This window comes from Muscardinus avellanarius, assembly GCF_963383645.1.
Source record: "Muscardinus avellanarius genome assembly, chromosome: 16".
NCBI classification, from domain to species: Eukaryota; Metazoa; Chordata; class Mammalia; order Rodentia; family Gliridae; genus Muscardinus; species Muscardinus avellanarius.
The window spans coordinates 20,647,853-20,669,379 of record NC_137802.1 but is presented as its reverse complement, the minus strand read 5'-3'; the positions used below and the strand labels follow the sequence as shown (position 1 = coordinate 20,669,379).

At 46.5% G+C, this 21,527-nt stretch overlaps 1 protein-coding gene across 1 annotated transcript in view; it reads right to left on the bottom strand.

The window, feature by feature from the left end:
* Positions 1-20,515, bottom strand: part of SHPK (sedoheptulokinase) — a gene marked incomplete at its 3' end in the record, with an annotated part of 29,958 nt that extends 9,443 nt beyond the window's left edge. Inside the window, exons 1-4 of the mRNA XM_080712301.1 lie at positions 20,336-20,515; positions 12,615-12,756; positions 1,539-1,722; positions 880-1,032 (exon numbers count right to left, since the gene is read on the bottom strand). Coding sequence (XP_080568427.1) covers positions 880-1,032; positions 1,539-1,722; positions 12,615-12,756; positions 20,336-20,497 — 641 coding nt within the window. The 5' untranslated portion in view covers positions 20,498-20,515. The remainder of the gene's footprint in view (positions 1-879; positions 1,033-1,538; positions 1,723-12,614; positions 12,757-20,335) is intronic.
* Between the last annotated feature and the right edge of the window lie 1,012 nt (positions 20,516-21,527).

Sequence of the window (21,527 nt, the reverse complement as noted above, 5' to 3'; positions counted from 1 at the left end):
AACCCACCAGCCTCAAATGCACCTATTGCTCAGGGTTAGTGAATACAGGGCTGCCAATCTTATAAAACATGCTAGAAAATCCTTTACCTGAACTACCAGGAGCTTTTTTGCTTTATTTCAGAGCTCAGAATGTGGACCCTGAAGGAAGTAAAATTATAAGGGACTGGACTTCTGTACCTGAAAAGGTAAATGATTGTTTACTTAAAACTTAAAGGGCATCCCTTCAACTTACTACCTCCTGTTCTCTTTTTTTATTATTTTTTTGTTTGTTTGTTTTTTGTTTTTTGTGGGTCTGAGGATGAAACCCAGGGGCATTCGACTGCTGAGCTACACTCCCAACCCTATTTTTTTTTTTTTTGAAACAGGGTCTCACTAAGTTGCAGAGGGCTTCACTAAGTAGCTGAGGCTGTCCGCGAACCATAATCCTCAGGTCTCAGCATCCCAAATGCTGGGATTACAAGCGAGCGCCACCACACCCAGCTTGTTTAATATATTTTTAAAAAGATAGATCCAGGCATGGTGGTGCACACTTGTAATCCCAGCATTCAGGAGGCCGAGACCAGAGGATCATGGTTCATGGACAGCCTCAGCTACTTAGGCCCTCCACAACTTAGTGAGACCCTGTTTCAAAATAAGGAATAAAAAATAGGGCAGGGGGTATAGCTCGGAGGTAGAGTGCCCCTGGGTTCCATCCCCAGACCCGCAATATGCATATACATATACATATACATATACATATACATAGACATAGACATAGACATAGACATAGACATATACATAGACACAACAGTGATAGTTCCAGATGGGGAACCCCACTGCAGCTCTCACTCAAGAGGTGCCTGCCCTACAGCCTGAGCCAGCCCTCGAAGCTATACTCACATCTCCAAATTCCAGCTTTGGCTCTGCGTGTTGAAATAGCCCCAGCTGGCTGCATTCTGGTCAGACATGAGGGGTCTGGGCAAGCCGCACAGCATGGCTACCACATAGTCTTGGATGGTACCAGCTGCATCGTAGGACTTCAGGAACTCTGGGCTGTTTTCACACCAAAAACAATTCAACTTGGTTTAATACAGATGAGGAAGCACATGTTGCACCTAGCTGTGGGCAGAGAGGACTTAACATGGCACAGCCAGGCACATCCACACCCCGCTCGGTGCGGCCCAAGTCCAGTTGGGCACCAGGGTAAGGACCTCCCAGCATGCTTCAAGCAAAGTCAGCCCAAGTCAGCCCTAGGGGAGGGGCCTTGGGGGAAGAAGCACTGTGCTGGGAAGAGCAGGACATGGCTTTCCTCAGCAGGCCTGCAGCCCTTGGCAAGTCACTTGCCCTCTCTGTCCGCATCTCTCCACCTTCTGGTTAGAGCTGGATAACCAATAGAGAGCCCTCTGCAAAACAGAACCATTCTGGACCAAATCTGGGAACTGTGAGGCACCCTGGGCCAGGCCATGCTCACTGAGGCATAACTCAGCAAGTGAAATGCTGACCAACCAGAGTGGCAGCCCCCAGAAATACAGCACTGGTTAAAAGAGCAGGTGCCATACCTATTTTTCAAAAGCCAGAAGATGGTTGCACAGCCAAACCCTGTGGCCACACTGAGATGGGATGCTGGCTGGGGGAGAGAAGCCAAGAACCCGCTGCTGCATCGACCATCCTGCCATGTGATCAGGCGGCTCACGGCACTGGGCTTGAACACAGGGCCAGCGCCTCCCTCCATCCATTCGCAGCCTGGAATGAAGGCGACGAGCAAAACTGAAAGAGAGCACCCAGTGGGCAGCAGCATGCCCCTCATGCTCTCAGCTGGTGAGTTTAGAGCACAGGTGCCTCACCCCAGCCATGCTTGGCTCACATGTGGTTCTTCTAAGAGGGCTATATGATCCTGGGCAAATTATTTTACTCACTCCATTTGTCCCACGTCTTCTATTTCTTTTTCATTTTGAACCTGATATCACATTCTCCCCAGCCCCACAAAAAAAGATGCTTGTCACACTCTCCAGTCCCCTGGTCTCTGCTGTTCTTCCAACTGTCATCACAGAAACATTATCTAGGCTTGATTCTGAATGATTACCATTACATTTTCTCTTTTTCTTTAGTCTTAATTTTTTTTGGTACTGAGGATCATCTAGGTCCTCATACGTACTAAGTACATACTCTACTACAGACCTATATCAATAGTCCTGAGCTAAATGATTGTTAGACTCCAAACTCCACTAAGAAATCTGACCATTTCAGTTGATTATACTACTGAGAGGGTACAAACTTCAGGGGGTGGGACCTAGTTGGAAGAGGTGGGTCACTGGTGTTATGCCTTTGAAGGGTACATTTTGCCCCAGATAATTAGAATTAGGTAGGTAGGTAGGTAGGTAGGTAGGTAGATAGATAGATAGATAGATAGATAGATAGGTAGGTAGATAATCTCCTAGAGCCATGCTGTGAATAGCTCTTTTATGCTGCCTGTTCTCTACCATGATGTTCTGATGTTCTGTCTCACCAGAGGCCCATTAACAATGGGGCCAAGCAAGCACTGACTGGGAACTCTGAAACCATGAGCCAAAATAAATCTTCCTTGCCAGGCATGGTGGCACACACTTGTAATCCCAGCACTTGGGAGGTTGAGACAAAAGGATCACACAGGTTCAAAGCCAGCCTCAGCTACTTAGTGAGGCTCTCAGCAACTTAGTGAGACCCTGTTTCCAAATAAAATATAAAATAGGTCTGGGAGGATAGCTCAGAGATAGAAAGCCTCTGGGTTCCACCTCCAGTGCCACACACACACAAAAAGTAAATAAATCTTCCTTCCAATATGTTGATGTTTTCAGGTATTTTGTCATAGCAACAGGAAGGTAACAACATTATCTTTACTTCATTTATCTCTTATAACATCTTCTGAAATTTTCTCCACTCTTATCTAAATATTTTGTCCAAAACTGTTTCCAGCCAAGCTGGGTATGTTGGTGCACACCTGCAGTCCCACCTACTCAGGAGGCTGAGGCAGGAGGTCTGTGAGTGTGAGGTCAGTCCAGGCAATTTAGTGAGACCCCATTTCAAAATAAGAAACAAAAAAAGGCTGGGGATATAGCTCAGTGGCAGAGCACTTTTCTGGCATGTACAAGGCCCTGAGTGTGATCCCTAGCACCACACACACAAAAAAAATAGAATTTTACTGGACCATATGGGCCCTTTCGATCTGAGGTGTTCCATTTTATTTTGTCAAATATGGGAAATTTTCCCCATTACTTCTTCACATATTTCCACTTCTGTTTTTCCCTTTCTGAGTCTACTAGTTGCTAGTGCTTCTATTTGTATCTCTTGGCTTATATATAAGTGTTTGTGTGTTTCTACTTCCTCATCCTTCTTTCTCCTGAGAGATCTCTTTAATCTGATTTTTATTCTATACAGTGTTCTTTTTTTTTTTTTTTTTTTTTTGGTGGTACTGGGTACTGGAGGTAGAACCCAGAGGCTTTCTACCTCTGGGCTATACTCCCATACCTTTTTTATACTTTATTTGGAAACAGGGTCTCACTAAGTTGCTGCAAGCCTCACTAAGTAGCTGAGGCTGGCTTCGAACCCGTGCGATCCTCCTGTCTCAGCCTCCCAAGTGCGGGGATTACAAGCGTGTGCCACCACGCCCGGCTTCTCTACAGTGTTCTAAACTTCTGTTCATTCTGCTACCAACCTCATTTATCACCATCTTTGTTTCAATTGCAGTATTTTTCATACCTAATATATGGTTCTTTTTATGTGTTATTTTGTTGTGTCCTTGCTAATATCTTCCTTCTATATATTCTAGCATATCAAGCTAATTTGCAATTCTTCCTGTGTCCCATGTAAAAAGTTTTGCCTCTGATACAATCTTTATCAAATAACCCAGTATAATGTCTTCCTTGTGAAATGGTCATGCTCTTCAAGTGCCTCATTATCCTGGCCTGTGAGCTTATTTTCCCCTAAGAACACTGGTGACTGTGCCAGGCAATGGCGGTGGGCCAGGCCTCAGTTCCTGCCAATCCAATGACCCAGGGAAGAATGCAGGAGTCCTGGGGAGGATTCACAGGCAAATCCACAGTTAATCCATCCCCACCCCACAAAATATCTCCTCGGGCCAAGGCTTTCCATCAGAACAAACAATGTTGTGAGGACCCTTAGTTTATAGGTCATTAGCCCTAGAGTTTGAGGAGAATAACTTCTTTTCTCTGGTGCCTTGATTTTATCCCTGAAGACGCCTGAGTTTTTGAGGATGTGGAGTCAGGTGACCAGGTGAGCCCAAGGAATCAGCAGTCCCCTCCTGGCTTCTCCTTCCACAGTCAGGGCTGGCTGCCTCTTGCCTAGACCCAAACCATAAACCCACACCACCAGCTCAAAGGAACCCTATCACCCCAGGGCTTCTTACAGTATACACCCCCTTTGTTGGTGTTTTTCCTCTTCTGATTCCTCTGAAATGGGTCCTAGGGGCAAGAGCCAGCAGTAGTGCCAGCCATATTGGGAAGTTCAGAGGCAGAAAGCACTTAGAGCTCTGGCTCCCTGCATCCCAGTGGATCTTCCTATTTACTCTAATTAGGGTTGAGTGTGTGGTGTGAGTAAGGTGGTGTATATGTGAAGCACTCAGAACAGTGCCTGGCACATGGTGAGTGTTCAATAAATAATGACGACGTCGAGGAGGAAAAGGAAGAGGAGGATGAACTTTAGTTCCCGTTGTAGTTTGTACTTCTTATGTACCCCAAAGGCCGGTGTGTTAAAGGGCTGGTTCCCAGCTTAGTACTGTTGAGAGATGGTGGAAACTCTAAGAGGTGGGGCCTAGTAGGGGTCTTTAGGTCACTGGGGGAGTGCTCTCAAGGAAGATTCTGAGACCCCATTCTCTTCTTCTTTCCTTTCTACTTCCCAGCCATGAGGTGAGCAGATTTGCTCTACTGGCTGCTGCCAACATGGCCCAAAGCAACAGGGCTGGACAATAATGGACTGGAACCTTCAAAACTGTGGGCCAAAATGTAACTTTTCCCTGTAAAAGTTGTCACAGAATGGCAAAAGAATATTGACATGAGGGCCAGTCTAGAAAAGTTAACAGCAGTTGAGGATGTCCCAGATCTATGGGTTGGAGGTGAGAATCTGGCCACCACTACAGAATAGTGAATGTAAGGACCACACCAAGTAGACATCACAGAAAGCTGTTTCCCCAACTGTGTCTGATCCCAGATCCCAGATTTAAAGGCCAAGGCCATTGTATTTTCCTATAAATTTTCTCCTATAAGGCGATTTGCTTATAACAAACACATTAAACTTAATACAATAAAGAAAAAAAATTTGCTCACAGAGAACCAAACAGGTTAAACTGCCCCTCCCCACCTAGTTCCAGGTCAGGAAGCATCCATCCATTCATTTATAAATTTATTCATTCATTCATTCATTCATTAATGCTGACTGCATGACATATTTATTGAGTAACTAAGTATATTAGGTGCTAGTTCTAGTATCTGAGAATACAGGGAAGCTTTGTGAAGCTTGTATACTAGGGATGGAGACAGAATATAAACAAGCAAATGGATCACACCAGGTACTTGTAGTTGCTGTGAAGAAATGTGTATCAGAGTAAGAAGAGAGTGATAGGCTATTGGGGAGGTTCAGAGAAGTCCTCTCTGAGTTGACATGTGAAGGGGAAACTTGAATGGAGTAGGGGAGTGAGCCGGACGTGGTGATGTACGCCCATCATTCCAATACTTGGGAGGCTGAGACAGAAGGATCACAGGTTCAGCCTGGTGTGGTGACGCACACTTGTAATCCCAGCATTCAAGAGGCTGAGACCGGAGGATCATGGTTCGTGGACAGCCTCAGCTACTTAGTGAGGCCCTCCGCCACTCAGTGAGACCCTGTTTCAAAATAAAGAATAAAAAATTGGGCAGGGGGTGTAGGTCAAATGCCTCTGGATTCCATCCCTAAACCCACACACACAAAAAAAGGATCACAGGCTCACCACCAGCCTCTACAATTTAGCAAGGCCCTTCACAACTCAGTGAAACCTTGTTTCAAAATAAAAATAAAAAAAAAAATAGGGGTGGGATTGTAGCTCAGAGATAGAATGCACCTGGGTACCACCAGTACCACCAAAACAAAAACAAAAAAATACCTGGGGCAGATGTGTTGCAGGTGGATGGAATAGTGAGGGCTAAGACCTGAGGGAGCTTGTCAAGCAAGCAAGCTAGGTGAGTATTCCTGGCCAACACCCAGCACAGCACGAAGGCTTGGAGATTACGTACCTGCAACATCTGCAGCAAGGGGATGCAGGGGTGGAAATGGGAAGAGTGCTCCTGAGAATAATCTATCCCACAGATGCATTTCTACTTAATCCTAGGGGTAGGATTCTTATCCCGGCCCTAAAACTGGACCACTGCAGCTTTTTTTTTTTTTTTTTCAATCCTTTATCTACTCTAAAATTTTTTTGGCCCTGTTTTTAATTTTTTTTTTTTTTTTTTTTTTTGGTACTGGGAACCCAGCCCAATTTTTTATTCTTTTTTATTTTTTAAACAAGTTCTCACTAATTTTCAGAGGACCTCACTAAGTAGCTGAGGCTGGCCATGAAGCTGTGATCCTCCTGTCTTAGCCTCCCAAGTACAGGGATCACAAGTGTGAGAGCCACCATGCCTTTTCTTTTTCTTTTCTTTCTTTCTTTTTTTTTTTTTTTTTCAGTACTGGGAATGAACCCAGGGGCATTCTACCTCTGAGATATATCCCCAGCCCTATTTTTCATTCTTTATTTTAAAACAGGGTCTCACTGAGTTGCAAAGGGCCTCACTAAGTAACTGAGGCTGTCTTCAAACCTCGATCCTCCTATCTTAGCCTCCCACATGCTGGGATTACAAGCATGTGCCACCACACCCGGCTTGCCTTTTCTTTATATCTTTCTTTTTTCTAGTGAAGAATGTAAGATAGATGAATAGATAGATTCTTCCTCCCCCCTCCCCAGCAGTACTGGATATTGAACCCTGGGTTTGTCCCTTTTAAAGAATATATATATATATATATATATATATATATATATATATATATATATATAAGTGTGTGTGTGTGTGTGTGTGTGTGTGTGTGTGGTACTGGGGTTCCTGGAAGCCCTTCTTTCTACCTCCGGGCTACACTCCCATATCTATTTTATATTTTTATTTGGAAACAGGGTCTTTTAAGCCAGCGTGGCTGGCTTCAAACCTGTGCGATCCTCCTGTCTCCGCCTCCCAAGCGCGGGGATTACAAGCGTGCGCCACCACGCCTGGCTAGCATTAAAATATTTTTAAAAAATTAAAAAGACATCCCCAAACATTTTAATTTCTTATAATCCAGTGGGTGGAAAACAAATTTTTATTGTTGTTCCCATCTGCATTGCCCTCATTACTAATGACACTGAGCATCTCCTCATTTGTTGATTAGCCACTGTACTTCCTCTTGTAGTGGAGTCTGTTGCCTGTCTCTTTTCTGTGTTATTGCTTCTTTATTTGTACTGCTATCTGTCATTAGTCTCCTCTATACCAGCCAATATTTTCCTCCAGGCTGCTACTCACCTTTTAGCTTTGCTTTATGATTCCCATTTCTCTCCTGCTTTCACTGAGCCTGAAAGTAGAATCTGGAACAGGTGTGACCACAGGCCTCTCATAAGATAATGGCTCCCTATCCTCCAAGTTGCCTGCCTGTGTCCTCACTGAAGCACTTAGCTCTCCACTCACGTTACCGGTGCCCTACTGCTTTGGTTGTGTTTTGGAAGGTAGAGGCTTCATCTGCTCATTTCTGTAGCTCCCTTGGGGTCCAGCACAGGGCCTTTGAGGTTGTAGGTACCAAAACCAAACTGAATTAAGTCTGCCATGAACAGAGCATAACTTGATCCCAAATCTGATTTCCAAATCTGATTTCACTCGACTCCCCTGTTTAGTGATCATCACCACCAAACGCTGGCTTGCCTCCTTCCCAGAAACAAGAAGGCCGCGGGCTGGCTCGATGAAATATTAAGCAGCTCCTTTCTACAATGTGGCTGATGGTTTGTGGGGTTGGTACAAAGTCCAGCAGACCAGCAGAAAGAAGTGTGACCAGACCACAATCATTAGATCTCTGCTGTGTTCATTGGAAAGAGTTTTAGTATTAAAAGGACATTTATTCTCGTTAATGCAAAATTAAGGAGTTTAAAAGGCTTTTACAACCTAGACTCCCTCTGAGAGGTCGGCTCTAATGCCCTCATCAGCCTTCTGCTCCTTCAACTGCTTGGAGCCAAGCAGCTCCCACAGTCCCACTGGCCTTGACGAGAGCATCGGAGGGAAGGGAGAAGGGAGAGAGCCTATCTTGGCTTCTACAGTTACCCAGCCCTGTTCCTGGCAGTGGTCAAAGGACTCATCCCTAGATACCAGTCACTCAAACAAGCCAGTCACCACTCACTCAGTGACTCTTCAGGCAGAGAGGGCTGAATCTAGCCAGGCACATTGGCTCACACCTGTAATCCCAGTACTTGAAGATTACATGACAAAAAAGGATCGGGGGTAGAGCTGAGTCTGGTGGCACCTGCTTGTAATCCTAGTATTTGGGAGGTTGAGACAGGAGGGTCACAGGTTTGTGACCAGCCTCAGCTACTCAGTGAGGCCCTCTGCAACTTAGTAAGACCCTGTTTCAAAATGAAGAATAAAAAATAGGGCTGGGGGCATAGCTCGGTGGTAGAATATCCCTGGGTTCCATCCTCAGTACTGCAAAGAAAAAAATAAACTCTAGCCAGGTACAATCCCAGTATTTGGGAGGCTGAGACAGGAGGATAGCAGGTTTGAGACCAGCCTCAGCAATTTAGCCAAGACCTTGTTTCTAAATAAAAAATAAAAAGGGCCGGGTGTGGTGGTACATGCTTGTAATCCCAGTACTTGGGAGGCTGAAATAGGAGGATCATAAGTTTGCAGCCAGCCTCAGCTACTTAGTGAGTTCCTCTGCAACTCAGTGAGACCCTGTTTCAAAATGAAGAATAAAAAATAGGACTGGGGGCACCAGGCGTGGTAACACATGCTTGTAATCTCCACGCTGAGGAGGCAGAGACAGGGGGATCGCACAGGTTCGAGGCCAGCCTCAGCTGGTTTAAGAAACCCTGTTTCCAAATAAAAATATAAAATAGGTTTGGGAGTGTAGCCTGAAGGTAGAAGGCCCCTGGGTTCCATCTCCAGTACCACCAAAAAAAAAAAAAAATAGCCTGGAGGCATAGCTCAGAAGTAGAATGCCCTTGGATTCCATCCCAGTACTGAAAAAAAAAAAAAAAGGTTGGGGGTATAGTTCAGAGATAAAATGCCCCTGGGTTCAATTCCCAGTGCAAGAAAGAGAGAGAGAGAGAAAGAGAGAGAGAGAGAGAGAGAGAGAGAGAGAGAGAGAGAGAGAGAGAGAGAGAGAGAAGAGAGAGAGAGAGAGAGAGAGAGAGAGAGAGAGAGAGAGAGAGAGAGAGAGAGAAGATCTAATGCAATAAAGAATCCTTTTAACTACATCCCCCCAAAGCAGCCACACATCCTTTGTTTTCTTTGCTTAAAATACCATGTACCAGGCATGGTAGTATACATCTGTAGCCCTAGCTACTCTGAGCTTCTCTTGAGCCTAGAAATTGGAGACTAGCTTGGGCAACATAGTGAGACCCTATCACATACATAAACACACACACACACACACACACACACACACACAACTTACCTGCACTCAAATGCTGATTTTATTGAAGCTACACAATAGGTATATTTTTGTTCATAACACTATTCTCCCAATTTTATATCTAATATTTTTATAATTTAAAAAATAATTTTTGGTACTGGGGATTGAACCCAGGGGAATTCTACTCCCAAACTACACACCCACGCCCTGTTTTTTCTTTCTTTGTTTTGTTTTTTTGTTTTTTTGGTGGTACTGGGGTTCCTGGAAGCCCTTCTACCTCTGGGCTACACTCCCAGACCTATTTTTATATTTTTATTTGGAAATAGGGTCTCTTAAGCCAGCGAGGCTAGCTTCAAACCTGCGCGATCCTCCTGTCTCTACCTCCCAAGCGCCGGGATTACAAGCATTCACCACCACGCCCAGCTCCAGCCCTGTTTTTTATTCTTTATTTTGAAACAGGGTATTGCTAAGTTGTGGAGAACCTCACTAAGTAGCAGAGGCTGGCCAAGACCCTGCAATCCTGTCTCAGCCTCCCAAGTAACTTGTAATCCACACTGGGATTACAAGTGTGCGCCACCACACTCAGCTAAAAAAACAAAACAATGCCTAGCATAAAAGAGAGCTTGTGACTTCCTACAGAATCCTAATCCTTCCTTAGACACTGTGTTAGGACGTCCCTCCTGTCACTGAGCCAGCGCGCCCTTCTGTAGCTCTGTGCCTCCTAGAGGCCTGTTTTTTATATATACTTTTATTGGTGCTTTATAATCTCACATCATCATGTAGCTCATAGTGGTCGTGAGGCACGTGCACACAGCACTTCCAGCTCCAGCGCCCTCCCCACTCCCCTTCCCCACAGGGTACTAAGACTGACACTGGTATTCTCACAAAGCCGATGGAAGCGATTCCTTCATTAATCCTCCCTCTTCCCCTAGACTCCTGGCTCCTCCTGGCTCTGCTGGAGTTTCTCCTCCATTACCTGGAGTCCCTCTGGTATCCACATTACTCCCTGTCTTGCACATATGAGAGAACACATAGGACTCTTCACTTTCTGTGGCTGGCTAACCTCACTTAGCATAATGGTCTTCGGGTCCATCCATTTTCCTGCAAATGACATAATTTTGTTCTCTATTGCTGAGTAGAATTCTATTGTGTGTATATCCCATAATTTTGTAATACATTTGTCTGTTGATGGACACCTGGGTAGATTCTACACTTCAACTATTGTGCATTGTGCTGCTATGAACGTGGATATCATGTTATATACATACATTACTATGATTTTCTGATTTCAGTCCCTTTGGAAAGATACCCAGAAGTGATAGAGCTGGATCCTAGTGGCCTTTAAAAGCTGTGTCTTAGCCGGGCGTGGTGGCGCACGCTTGTAATCCCAGCATTCGGGAGGCTGAGACCTGGAGGATCGCGGTTTGTGGACAGCCTCAGCTACTTAGTGAGGCCCTCTGCAACTCGGTGAGACCTGGTTTCAAAATAAAGAATAAAAAATAGGGCAGGGGGTGTAGCTCGGAGGTCAAATGCCCCTGGGTTCCATCCCCAGACCTGCAAAAAATAATAAATAAATAAAAAAAAATAAAAGCTGTGTCTGAAGTCAGACAGACCTGGGTTCAAAAAGTGGAGTTGCGGCCAGGCGTGGTGGCGCACGCTTGTAATCCCCGCGCTTGGGAGGCAGAGACAGGAGGATCGCGCAGGTTCGAAGCCAGCCATGCTGGCGTAAGAGACCCTGTTTCAAAAATATAAAATAGGTCTGGGAGTGTAGCCCGGAGGAAGAAGGGCTTCCAGGAACCCCAGTACCACCAAAAAAAAAAAAAAGTGGAGTTGCCAGTTGCTGCCAGATGACCCTGAGCACATTATCCTCGCCTTTCTGAACTTCAACACATCATCTGTACAATGGTGACAGTCACCGTCAGAAGACTGTCAGGAAAGCTCAACGAGATGATTCGGGTAACACCCTTAGCCCAGCACCTGGCATGTTATTTGTTGTTTTGCTGGTTTAGTCTCTTCTGGAAGCCAAAAGAATAGGCCACCCTTCTACAGCAGATCTTCATCAGCGGACAGATTGAGTAGTGCTTTGCAACTTAGTCCTTAAGAAGGATCCACCTGTAATTTTTTTTTTTTTTTTTTTTTGCGGTACTGTGGATGAAACCCAGGGGCATTCTACCCCTGAGTTATAATCCCAGCCCTGTTTTTTATGCTTTATTTTAAAACAGGGTCTCACTGAGTTGCAAAGGGCCTCACTAAGTAGCTGAGGCTGTCTGCGAACCACGATCCTTCAGTCTCAGCCTTCCAAATGCTGGGACTACAAGCCTGTGCCACCATGCCCAGCTGTGTGTGTGTGTGTGTGTGTGTGTGTGTGTGTGTGTGTGTGTGTGTGTGACTGAGGGTGAAACCCAGGGCTTTTCTACCTCAGGGCTATACTCCCAGACCTATTTTATACTTTATTTGAGAGCCAGCTGAGGCTGGCTTCAAACCTGTGTGATCTTCTTGTCTCAGCCTCCCAAGCGCTGGGATTACAAGTGTGCACCACCACGCCCAGCTCTGAATTTTTTTTTAATAATCACAAATATCTGTGAATATGTAAAGAATAAAAACTATGCCCAAATTCCAGCGCTTCCTCTGTGTCTTGGGATCTTGTACAGTTACAGCTAATCTCTTGGATGTTCTGAGACACTGACAAAGAGAAAACTGCAGAAAATCCACTCTGCTTAATCCTATACAAGAAAGAAGGAGAGAAGACTCACCCTTTGCCCCTGCCTGTTCATAGATAACATGCTAATAACCCGTGAGTCTATAGGTCACTTCCTAATTGCACATTTGAACCAGAATAAACGTACATAAAATACAGGGAGCACTGTATGTTACTTCTTGAGGAGCAAGACATTATTCCTAGGGTAGGATAATCCAGTGCTGCCTCTGTAGCCCTTTCTTCTTTGTGATTAGCAGCAGCGTGAGATCAGTCCTCAAGCCCAGCTTACCTTGACCTGTTTTCCAAAACAGAACACCATGCATCTGTCCTGACACGCCAATGTCCCTGACTTTCCAGAGCTGTTGCTGGGGAAGAGCAGCCAGACACTCATTGAGGGCTTGAATGATTCTACTCACATCCTGCTCCTGCCCCTGGAAACAGAATAGGACATGTTGGGTGGGGGAAGACAAAGGGCAGAGGGAGGATGGCAGGTCTAGAAGGTTTTTCTGGGGAATGGCTGCCAGCTCACTCCACTCGGGGTCATTTCCAGAATCTGCTGAAGGTTCTCAAGGGTGACATGTGGGATTGGGATTCTGTGCTACCTCTGGGGTAGGACTATGGCCGACAAGAGCCCACTCTAGGTCTTTAAGGATGAGGCGCTGCTGCAGAGGCTCAACAAAGGGCCTGGGCTCTTCCTCCACCTCAGGTCAGCCTGAGCTGAGCAAAGCATCCCCCGCGCCCTCAGTCAGAGGAAATCAGGGAAGAATCTCTTTCACAGCACACAAGGGGTGATAGGCTGGGGAACTAGCAGGGAGGAACCCGGCATGTGCAGGGGCTAAGAAATGTCCTATCCATTACAGGCTTGCTGGAATAAACTGGCAAAACACAGATTAAACAAGAGGGAAAAGGCATCCGGATTTCTTTACATGCAAAAAGGCAAGAAGTCACAGCATGAAGGAAAATCACATGAGTATGAACACTCGGGCCCAATGTGGTTCCAAAACCTATGCAGCCCTTTTCCTATATGGAGGGGAAGATGGGGAATGTAAACAACTTTGAGAAGAGTTGATGATAATTAGGGGGAAATACAGAAATCAGCTTGTAAAATATAGTAAGGGAAGTCCATGAAGGTGTGTGAGATTGAACCCACAGCATTCTATCTCCAATCTATATGCCCAGCCCTATTTGTAATCTTTCTTGTTGGAAACAGGGCCTCACTAAGTTTCAGAGGGCGTCACAGGTTGCTGAGGCTGGCTGTGGACCTGGGATCCTCCTGTCTCAGCCTCCCAAGTCCTGGGATTACAGGTATGTGCTACCACACCCGGCTTCCCCACCACCACCTGGGGATTGAACCCAGGTCACTTTACTTTCCACTGAACCACATCCCCAGCCCTTTTTATTTTTCATTTTGAGACAGAGTCTTGCTAAATTTCTCAGGTTGGCCTCAAACGTATGCCTCCCGACTAGCTGGAATTGCAGGTATGGGCCACTGCACTCACTTTTTTTTTTTTTTTTAGATACAGTCTCATTTTGTTGCTCAGGCTAGCCCTGAATTCCTGAGCCCCACTGATTCTCCTCGTGCCTCCTCTTCAAAGTAACTGGAGCTCTGGGTGCATACCCAGCTTGCAGTCTGGTTTTATCACAGATAAGAAGATTCCAGATAAATTTTATGTGCTTGGGTGGGGAAAAGCAAGACAAGGTTAGAGGGACAATGATTCTAAGCTTGCTTTTGAAGCCTTTTAATTTCCTTTAGATAAAATTACCGAGCATGCTAAAAAATGCCATATTTGGGGAGAATCATAGTCTGAGCCCCATGCCAGGAGAGATGCCATCATGAAAGGCCCAACACACTGAAGCACTCTGGAATGGGCTCCAGTGTTCTGGTTTGCTCAGGCTTTAGGCTGTCCATTGGGTAGATATTTCCTGAGACCTGTGACAGCCAGACCCTGGACTTGAAACCAAAACCCATTTAGGTAAGGAGGAAACCCAAAAAAACATCTGAGACACAGAGAGAATGGAGCTGGGCTGTGTGATGAAGTGGTAGGAAAGGAGGCTGGAAGTGAAGAGAGCCATTCTGAGAGTATCATCATGGAATCTGTGCTTTCAAAAGATTAATCGGCCAAAAGCATCAGTTATACAGTGAGAGGGAGATAATGGAGAGGGATGTCCCAGGGTGAATAGACTGAAGAAAGTCAAGACCACCTTTCCCTAGGGAGCCTTTCTTCTATATTCCTCCGCCCTTGAAAACTTCTCTAAGCAGAGGAATGTTGAAAGAGAAAGTCCCAAGGGTTAAGCAGAATTGATGATCACATTAATATCTATTAGTCAATTGGTCCTAAGAGACAAAAATGAATGCAGGATCAGATAAGTTCAGATTGGGTCTTCAGAGTCAGTTGGGAGCAACACATTTTGCTATCTTTTGGGGGGGGGGTATATTAGGAATAAACTCTGGGACATTCTACCTCCAAACTAAACCATCAAACCTTTTTTTTTAATGTTTTGTTTTTAAACGGGGTCTCACCAGCTTGCTGAGAGTCTAATTACATCGCAGAAGCTGTCCTTGAACTATCCTATCTTAGCTTCCAAAGTACTTGGATTACAGGTATGCCACCATTCCCAGCTTATTTTGCCATCTTACAGTTAAAGAAATGCCAACTCCAAAGCCGGGCGTGGTGCTGCACGCTTGTAATCCCAGCACTCAGGAGGCTGAGCCCAGAGGATCGTGGTTCGCAGACAGCCTCAGCTACTTAGTGAGGCCCTCTGCAACTCTGTGAGACCCGGTTTCAAAATAAAGAATAAAAAAATAGGGCAGGGACTGTAGCTCGGAGGTCGAATGCCCCTGGGTTCCATCCCCAACCTGCAAAAAAAAAAAAAAAAAAAAAGAAAAGAAAGAAAGGCCAACTCCAGTCAAGCAGTATGTCTATATGGGTCGAGTTAAAGACTCAACTCCAAAAGTAGGCAATGAGGAGATGCAAACCTAAGAAATATGGGCTCTGTGACCACCTCATCTTTTAAATGATTAAATCTCTGCTATAAGTCATAACTAGGACCCCAGGGTTTCGTCTCATTTCAGTAGATGCCTAGAGCTCATTGATCCTAAAGTGTTTTAAGTGCCTTGGGCCTTTCTTGATGACGTCTTTCCTAAATTGGGACTCAGAGAAGGATACTCTCAAAAATATGACATGCTGGCATGCTGAGCAGTTTGACCTAAAAAAAAAAAAAAAATCTAAGCCGGGTGTAGTGGCACACGCTTGTAATCCCTGCGCTTGGAAGGCAGAGACAGGAGGATCGCGCAGGTTCAAAGCCAGCCTTGCTGGTTTAGGAGACCCTGTTTCCAAATAAAAAAATATTAAAAAAAAATAGGTCTGGGAGTGTAGCCCAGAGGTAGAAGGGTTTCCAGGAACTAAAAATAAAAATAAATTTAAAAATCTAAAGCCATTAAAAGCAGGTTCAGAAATAAGGTCCCTCTAGCCCTCTAAGTCTCAATAAGCTAAAAAGATCATCACAAATATTCACCTAGGAAAGCACAAGCCACAGCCAGACATGGTGGTGCACACCTGTAACCCCAGGCCTTGGGAAGCTGAGACAGGAGAATAGCAGTTTTGAGGCCAGTTTCAATAACTTAGAAAGGCCCCCAGTAAGCTAGTAAGATACTGTTTCAAAGAAAAAAAAATTTTAAGGACCATGCACATTTATAAATGGGGCGTGGTGCCACACACTTGTAATCCCTGTATTTGGGAGGCTGAGACAAGAGGGTAGCAGGTTCATGGCTAAACTCAGGCACTTAGGCCTTCCACAAGCGAGACTTTATTTCAAAATAAAAGAATAAAACAGGCTGGGGGTGTAGCTCAGAGGTAGAATATCCCTGAGTTCCATCCTCAGTACCCTAAAAATGAGTAAATAATTTTTTTTAAAAAAGGACCATGAGCTGGGTGTGGTGGCGCACGCTTGTAATCCCAGCACCTAGAAGGCTGAGACAGGAGGATCGCATAGGTTCGAAGCCAGCCTCAACTACTTAGTGAGGCTCTCAGCAACTTAGACCTTGTTTCCAAATAAATTATAAAATAGGGCTGAGGGTGTAGCCTGGAGGTAGAAATCCCTGGGTGCCACCCCCAGTGCCTCAAAAAAAGGGGCCATGCACACAAAAAATGGCTGAGGTATTTAATTGGCTAAAGTGAGATTAAGAATTATCGAAGGGCCCTTGAAAATGATGGTTAAGCCGATTATGGTAATATATGTCTGTAATTCCAGTTACTTGGGAGGATGAGGCACGAAGATTGCAAGTTCAAGGCCAGTCTGGGCAACTTAATGAAGTCCTGGATTCAGAGAAAGAAAAGAAAAAAAAAAGGAAAGAGAAAGAAGAGGAGAAGAAAGAAAAGAGATGAAAAGAAGAGAAGGAAGCTAAAATGTTAGACCTTTTTATTTTGTTTTGGGTTAGTATTTTGTTGTATTTTTGTTTTTGTTTTTGTTTTGTGGTACCTAGGAGCATTCTACCTCTGAGTTATACCTCCAGCCCCCTTTATAATTATTATTATTCTTTATTTTGAAACAGGGTCTCACTGAGCTGCATAGAGCCTCACTAAGCAGCTAAGGCTATCCTCAAACCGTGATCCTCCTGCCTCAGCCTCCCAAATGCTGGGATTGCAAATGTGCACCACCATGCCCGGAGAGGTTTTCTTTTAGAAAAATTTTAAATTTAAGCTAAATTTAAAAGGTTAAGTAAGAACTAGTGTTCTGAATTTCATAAATTGAATATTTTTATTTCACCCAAAATAAATCATCCTTGGCACACAGAAATTACCTCAAGTCACAAAATAAACTTCTATTTAACAACTGGAAGGATCCAAGGAAAGTTTAAAGAAGTGGAAAAGAAACGTGGCTCAGCTGGCGATAAGTGTCAGTTCTTTGGGGAACTGAAAAAGCTTATGGTTTGGGAAAGCGTCCTAGTGCTGAGTCCTCGGCCCCTCCGCTCCCTCCAGGATGCGCCTCCCTCCGAGGAGCAATCCTGCCGCTCAGGTTTGGTCAGCAGCAGCTCTTGGCTCCTAAGGAGCATGAACGAAGAACAAAGGAGGAAGGCAAAAAGGAGTAGGATGGGTGAAGGAGTAGAGAGATAATACAAAGCATTATCCTGAGGCGGCAGCTCCAGACCCTAAACATAAATAAATATAAAAGATCCTTTCTGTGCAAGACGAACAACAAGCAAACTGGCAGAGCAGCGAGGGACAAAAACACAGAGGAGGCGCATGGCTCCGCCTAGTCCTCAGAGAGGAAACTAGAGGACACGGAGCAGAGAGGAAGAAGGAAGAGATACCTGCTTGGACCCGCACTGTCCAAGAGGGCGGTCAGGACCGCAGGTGGCTAGTCTGAACCGAGATGTCATGGAAGTAGAAAATGCACACCGGAATTCAGAGTTGGTGCAGAAAAGAATGCACATAGCTCACTAGCAAGTTCCTATTGAGTAGTCCATGTCAAAATTATAATATATCCCATACTTTGGGTTACATAAAACATACAATTAAAGTTAATTTCACGTTTTCTCTTTTTTTAAAACACAGGGGCATTCTACCTCTTAGCTATACCCCCAGCCCTGTTTTTTATTCCTTATTTGAAAACAGGGTCTCACCAAGTAGCTGAGGCTGGCCTCGAACCTGCTATCCTCCTGTCTCAACCTCCCAAGTACTGGGACTACAAGTGTGTGTCACCACGCCCGGTTATTTCATGTTTCTTCTACTTCATTTAATATGACCACTTGAAGATTATACACATACTTGTGGCTGGCATTTATACTATACAGTGCTGTTTTAAAGGTCACCGCATGGCCATCAGATGGTGCATTATTCCAGGACAGAGGCACCACTGTTTAAAATGGGCCCAGAGTGGGTAGAGACAGTCTGGATGGGAGTAAAAACAAGAAGAGTGTTCAGCAGTTCATTCTAGGGGTGAGTGTGACGGGGGGAGTAGGAAAGGCATTGCCCCCAATGCCTATTCTCTTGGCTCAGAATATCAGTCCATCTACCTCCCAATCAGATCCTAGAACTAGACTTGAGTGCTTAGGAACTCATTCAACCCCACTTATCCCCTTATAGCTGAAGAGCCTTTAGTTCAAAGAAAAAAGAAAAAAAAACCAAGAACGGGTTACAGAACTTTCCCCCAAACCCTTGTATTTTATATTGCCAATATCTAAAAACCTGTTCTTCACATAGGTGCCAAGTTTGGCCTTGGTATACACAGTACTTAATAAGTAACGAGTATAGGCCTGAGGGGAGGGGAATGGCCTCCAGGTGTGGCTCCATAGACCGGTGGTTCTCACCCGGGGTAATTTAGCTTCCTAAGGGACATTTGGCAATGGGGAGACATTTCTGGTTGTCACATCTTAAAGGGGGAGGTGACACTGCCATCGTATGGTTTGAGGCCAGGGAAGCTGCCAAACATCCTACAGTGGTAAGGACTGCCCCCAGACAAAGAATTGCGCAGCCCAGGACGTCAACAGGCCAAGGTTAAGACTTGCTACAGACGAAACATACAGCAATGCTGTTTTCCCAGAACACAGCTCACATTCAGAGGACACTGGGAGGTGCCATTACTGGCCTCCCCCTCACTGAGCAGGTGGGGCACGCCAGGTGTGCTGTAAGCACAGAGCAGCCTGCTGGGTGCCGGGGCAAGTAGGGAAAGTAGCTTCCACGAGGCAGCCCTATTTCAAGAGGCGGTGGCACACCTGAGCCCACTCTCCTGCAATCCCAGGGCTCCGTGGCCCGCCCCCACAGGGTCAGAGCCAACTTTGCCTCCATTTTATAGCCCATAAAGTGAAATAATCATTCTAGCATACCCCGCCACCATCAAACTGGTTCTGAAAGTCTCTATGAAAATGCAGAGTGCTCCTGAAATCTTCTAGAAACGCTTCTAAGCGAGATGGATTCTGAACCCTGAGGAACTGAGCCCAACTATGTGGCAAGAGCTGATGAAAATCAGAAGCTTTTGGAATTGGGCTTTTATCAGGAAATCAAGGGTTGTGGCTGGAAGGGGCCTAAGGGGTCACTCATTTCAATCAAGAAAACAAGCTAAGGCTCAGCAAGAGTCAAAGTTTACATAGAAAGTTCCTTGGTAACAATTTCTATTTGACTGAACACGGAGCTATCCTTTTTGGGCAATAAGGAGGACTTAGCTCTAAGGGCTTTCTGAGAAGTCACTAGTTGTAGCATACATATTTTTTCTCGGTACTGAAGATTGAGCCCAGGGTGCTTTACCAAGAAACTATATCTCCAGCCCCCCCCCTTTTTTTTAAATAAAGAGAGGGTCTCAAGTTGGCTAGGCTGGCCTCGAAATTGCAATCCTTCTGTCCCAGCCTCCAAGAAGCAAATGGGATTACAGGTCTGTGCCACCGGCCTGCCGCTGGGTTCCACCAATTCAATAGCTACTAAAACAATATGTTAGCTGATTTATTTCTGGCTTTTTATCTGCTCTGAAGTCTTTTCTCTAGAGTATCTCAGCCTTTGGGGCTGAAAGACTGTTGCTGACCAAGTGTTTTGAGTTCCTCAGTCCACATTCGCTTCTACTAATGAGAGGAGTTATTTGGGCTGAATTCTACTGCACCTGATTTCCGGAGGAAAATCCAGACTCTGCCCTTGGGGACAGATTCCTGAACTGAGGGCACAGGGCAGAAGTGAGGAGCAGAGAGCGTCAAGAGTGATAGGAAGGCCTGTGGGCACTCCACATACACAGGAGGCCAACTCCTCGCAGGCCAGAAAGCACTGGGATCCGGCGCCACAGGCAAGGACTCCTGAGGATGCCAGAGTGTGGAGGAGATGGGCAGCTGGTGGAGGCTCAGACAGAGCTACAGCAGGCAGCAAGGCCCCCAGAAAGAGATGGGGGCGGAGCGGGGCAGGTGGAGGTCAGAAAGGCTGGCTCAGTCAGGGAGACTTCTTTGCTGAAGGGGGCTGCCAGGGAGGCCTCCTTGGAGAAGAGGGGTGTCAGAAGGCTCCTGGAGGCGGCGGCTCCAGGGTGCTGCCTCACCTGGGGCCCGGCGGCCGCGCTCTCGGCCTCCGCCCGCGCAGCCCGGGCAGAGCTCGCCAGTACCACGAACCCGGATGGCTGGCCGGGTGCGGCCTCCAAAAGGGCTGCCTTCACGGACGTGGTGCCCAGGTCTATGCCAAGAGTGACCGCCCGCGAAGCCATGGCAGCGGCGACCCGCGCGGCTCTGTCCGCTAACCAAGGCTCCGAACCCAGGCGTCCTGAAAGGGTGGCGCCGGGGCGGGGCTTCGCCTGCAAGCCTTTCAGCCACACTCAAGGTGGCGGCTTCTCGTCTTTCTATTGGCTGACTCTCACGCTCTCCTCGCAGTGTGTCCCCGCGATAGGTGGAGAGGCCACAGAAGGCGGGGCCTACGGGGGCCCGCCCCGTAGAGCAGAGGTTCAGGGAGAGTCCAGAGATGTCGGGACTTGACTCACTAAGGGAGCACGGTGTTCACCCAGAGGCTGTAGAAGTTTCGAGAGCCTACGCGTCCCTAAAAGTGGCTTGATCGTTCCTCTTACCGGAGCCCCCATGCCTGCTAGGGATCCTGCCCCTACCCCCTCCCGTCAACCTGCTCTGACCGGCTAAGACTCGTGAAGACTACAACTTCCAGAATGCCTCGCGCCGAGATCAAGCCTCCAGGAGTCAGGTGACTCGGGTCAGGTGACAGCTGGCCCGCCCTTACACAAAGTCTACCCGGCCTGGGGAATCTGGTGCATTCCGAAGCTGCACCTGGTGCGAGATTCCTGCGTCCAGTGAGGTCGGTCCCGGAGCCTGGTCGGCTCCCAGGTGAGAGCCGGCGGGCCCCCCACAGCCTCCCATTTCCCTGGCGGGCCGTCTGAGGACCAGAAACTGGCCCGTCATGGCGGTGGGGCAGCCTGCAACGGGTCCTGTCCCCGTCTGCTGCACCTGGGATCCAGCCTCTGCCACCAGCCCCGGACCTCACGACACTGGGCAGTCCCCAGTTTGAAGGTCCTGGATGGTGGTGAGTGAGCCCGGACACCGAGAATTCGGGACGGTGCGGTGGCTCTACTACAGAGCAGTTCAGAGCCCCTTCCCTCCTCTTCTGCTCAGTGGCCTCCTGAATGGGTGGGAGAGTGTGCAGATTGCTTTTGGAGAAGCTAGGCGCTTAGAGGATCATTCTAGTGGCCGGCTCCTGGACCCTAGACAGAGGAGACCCTCCACCTTTACCCCTGG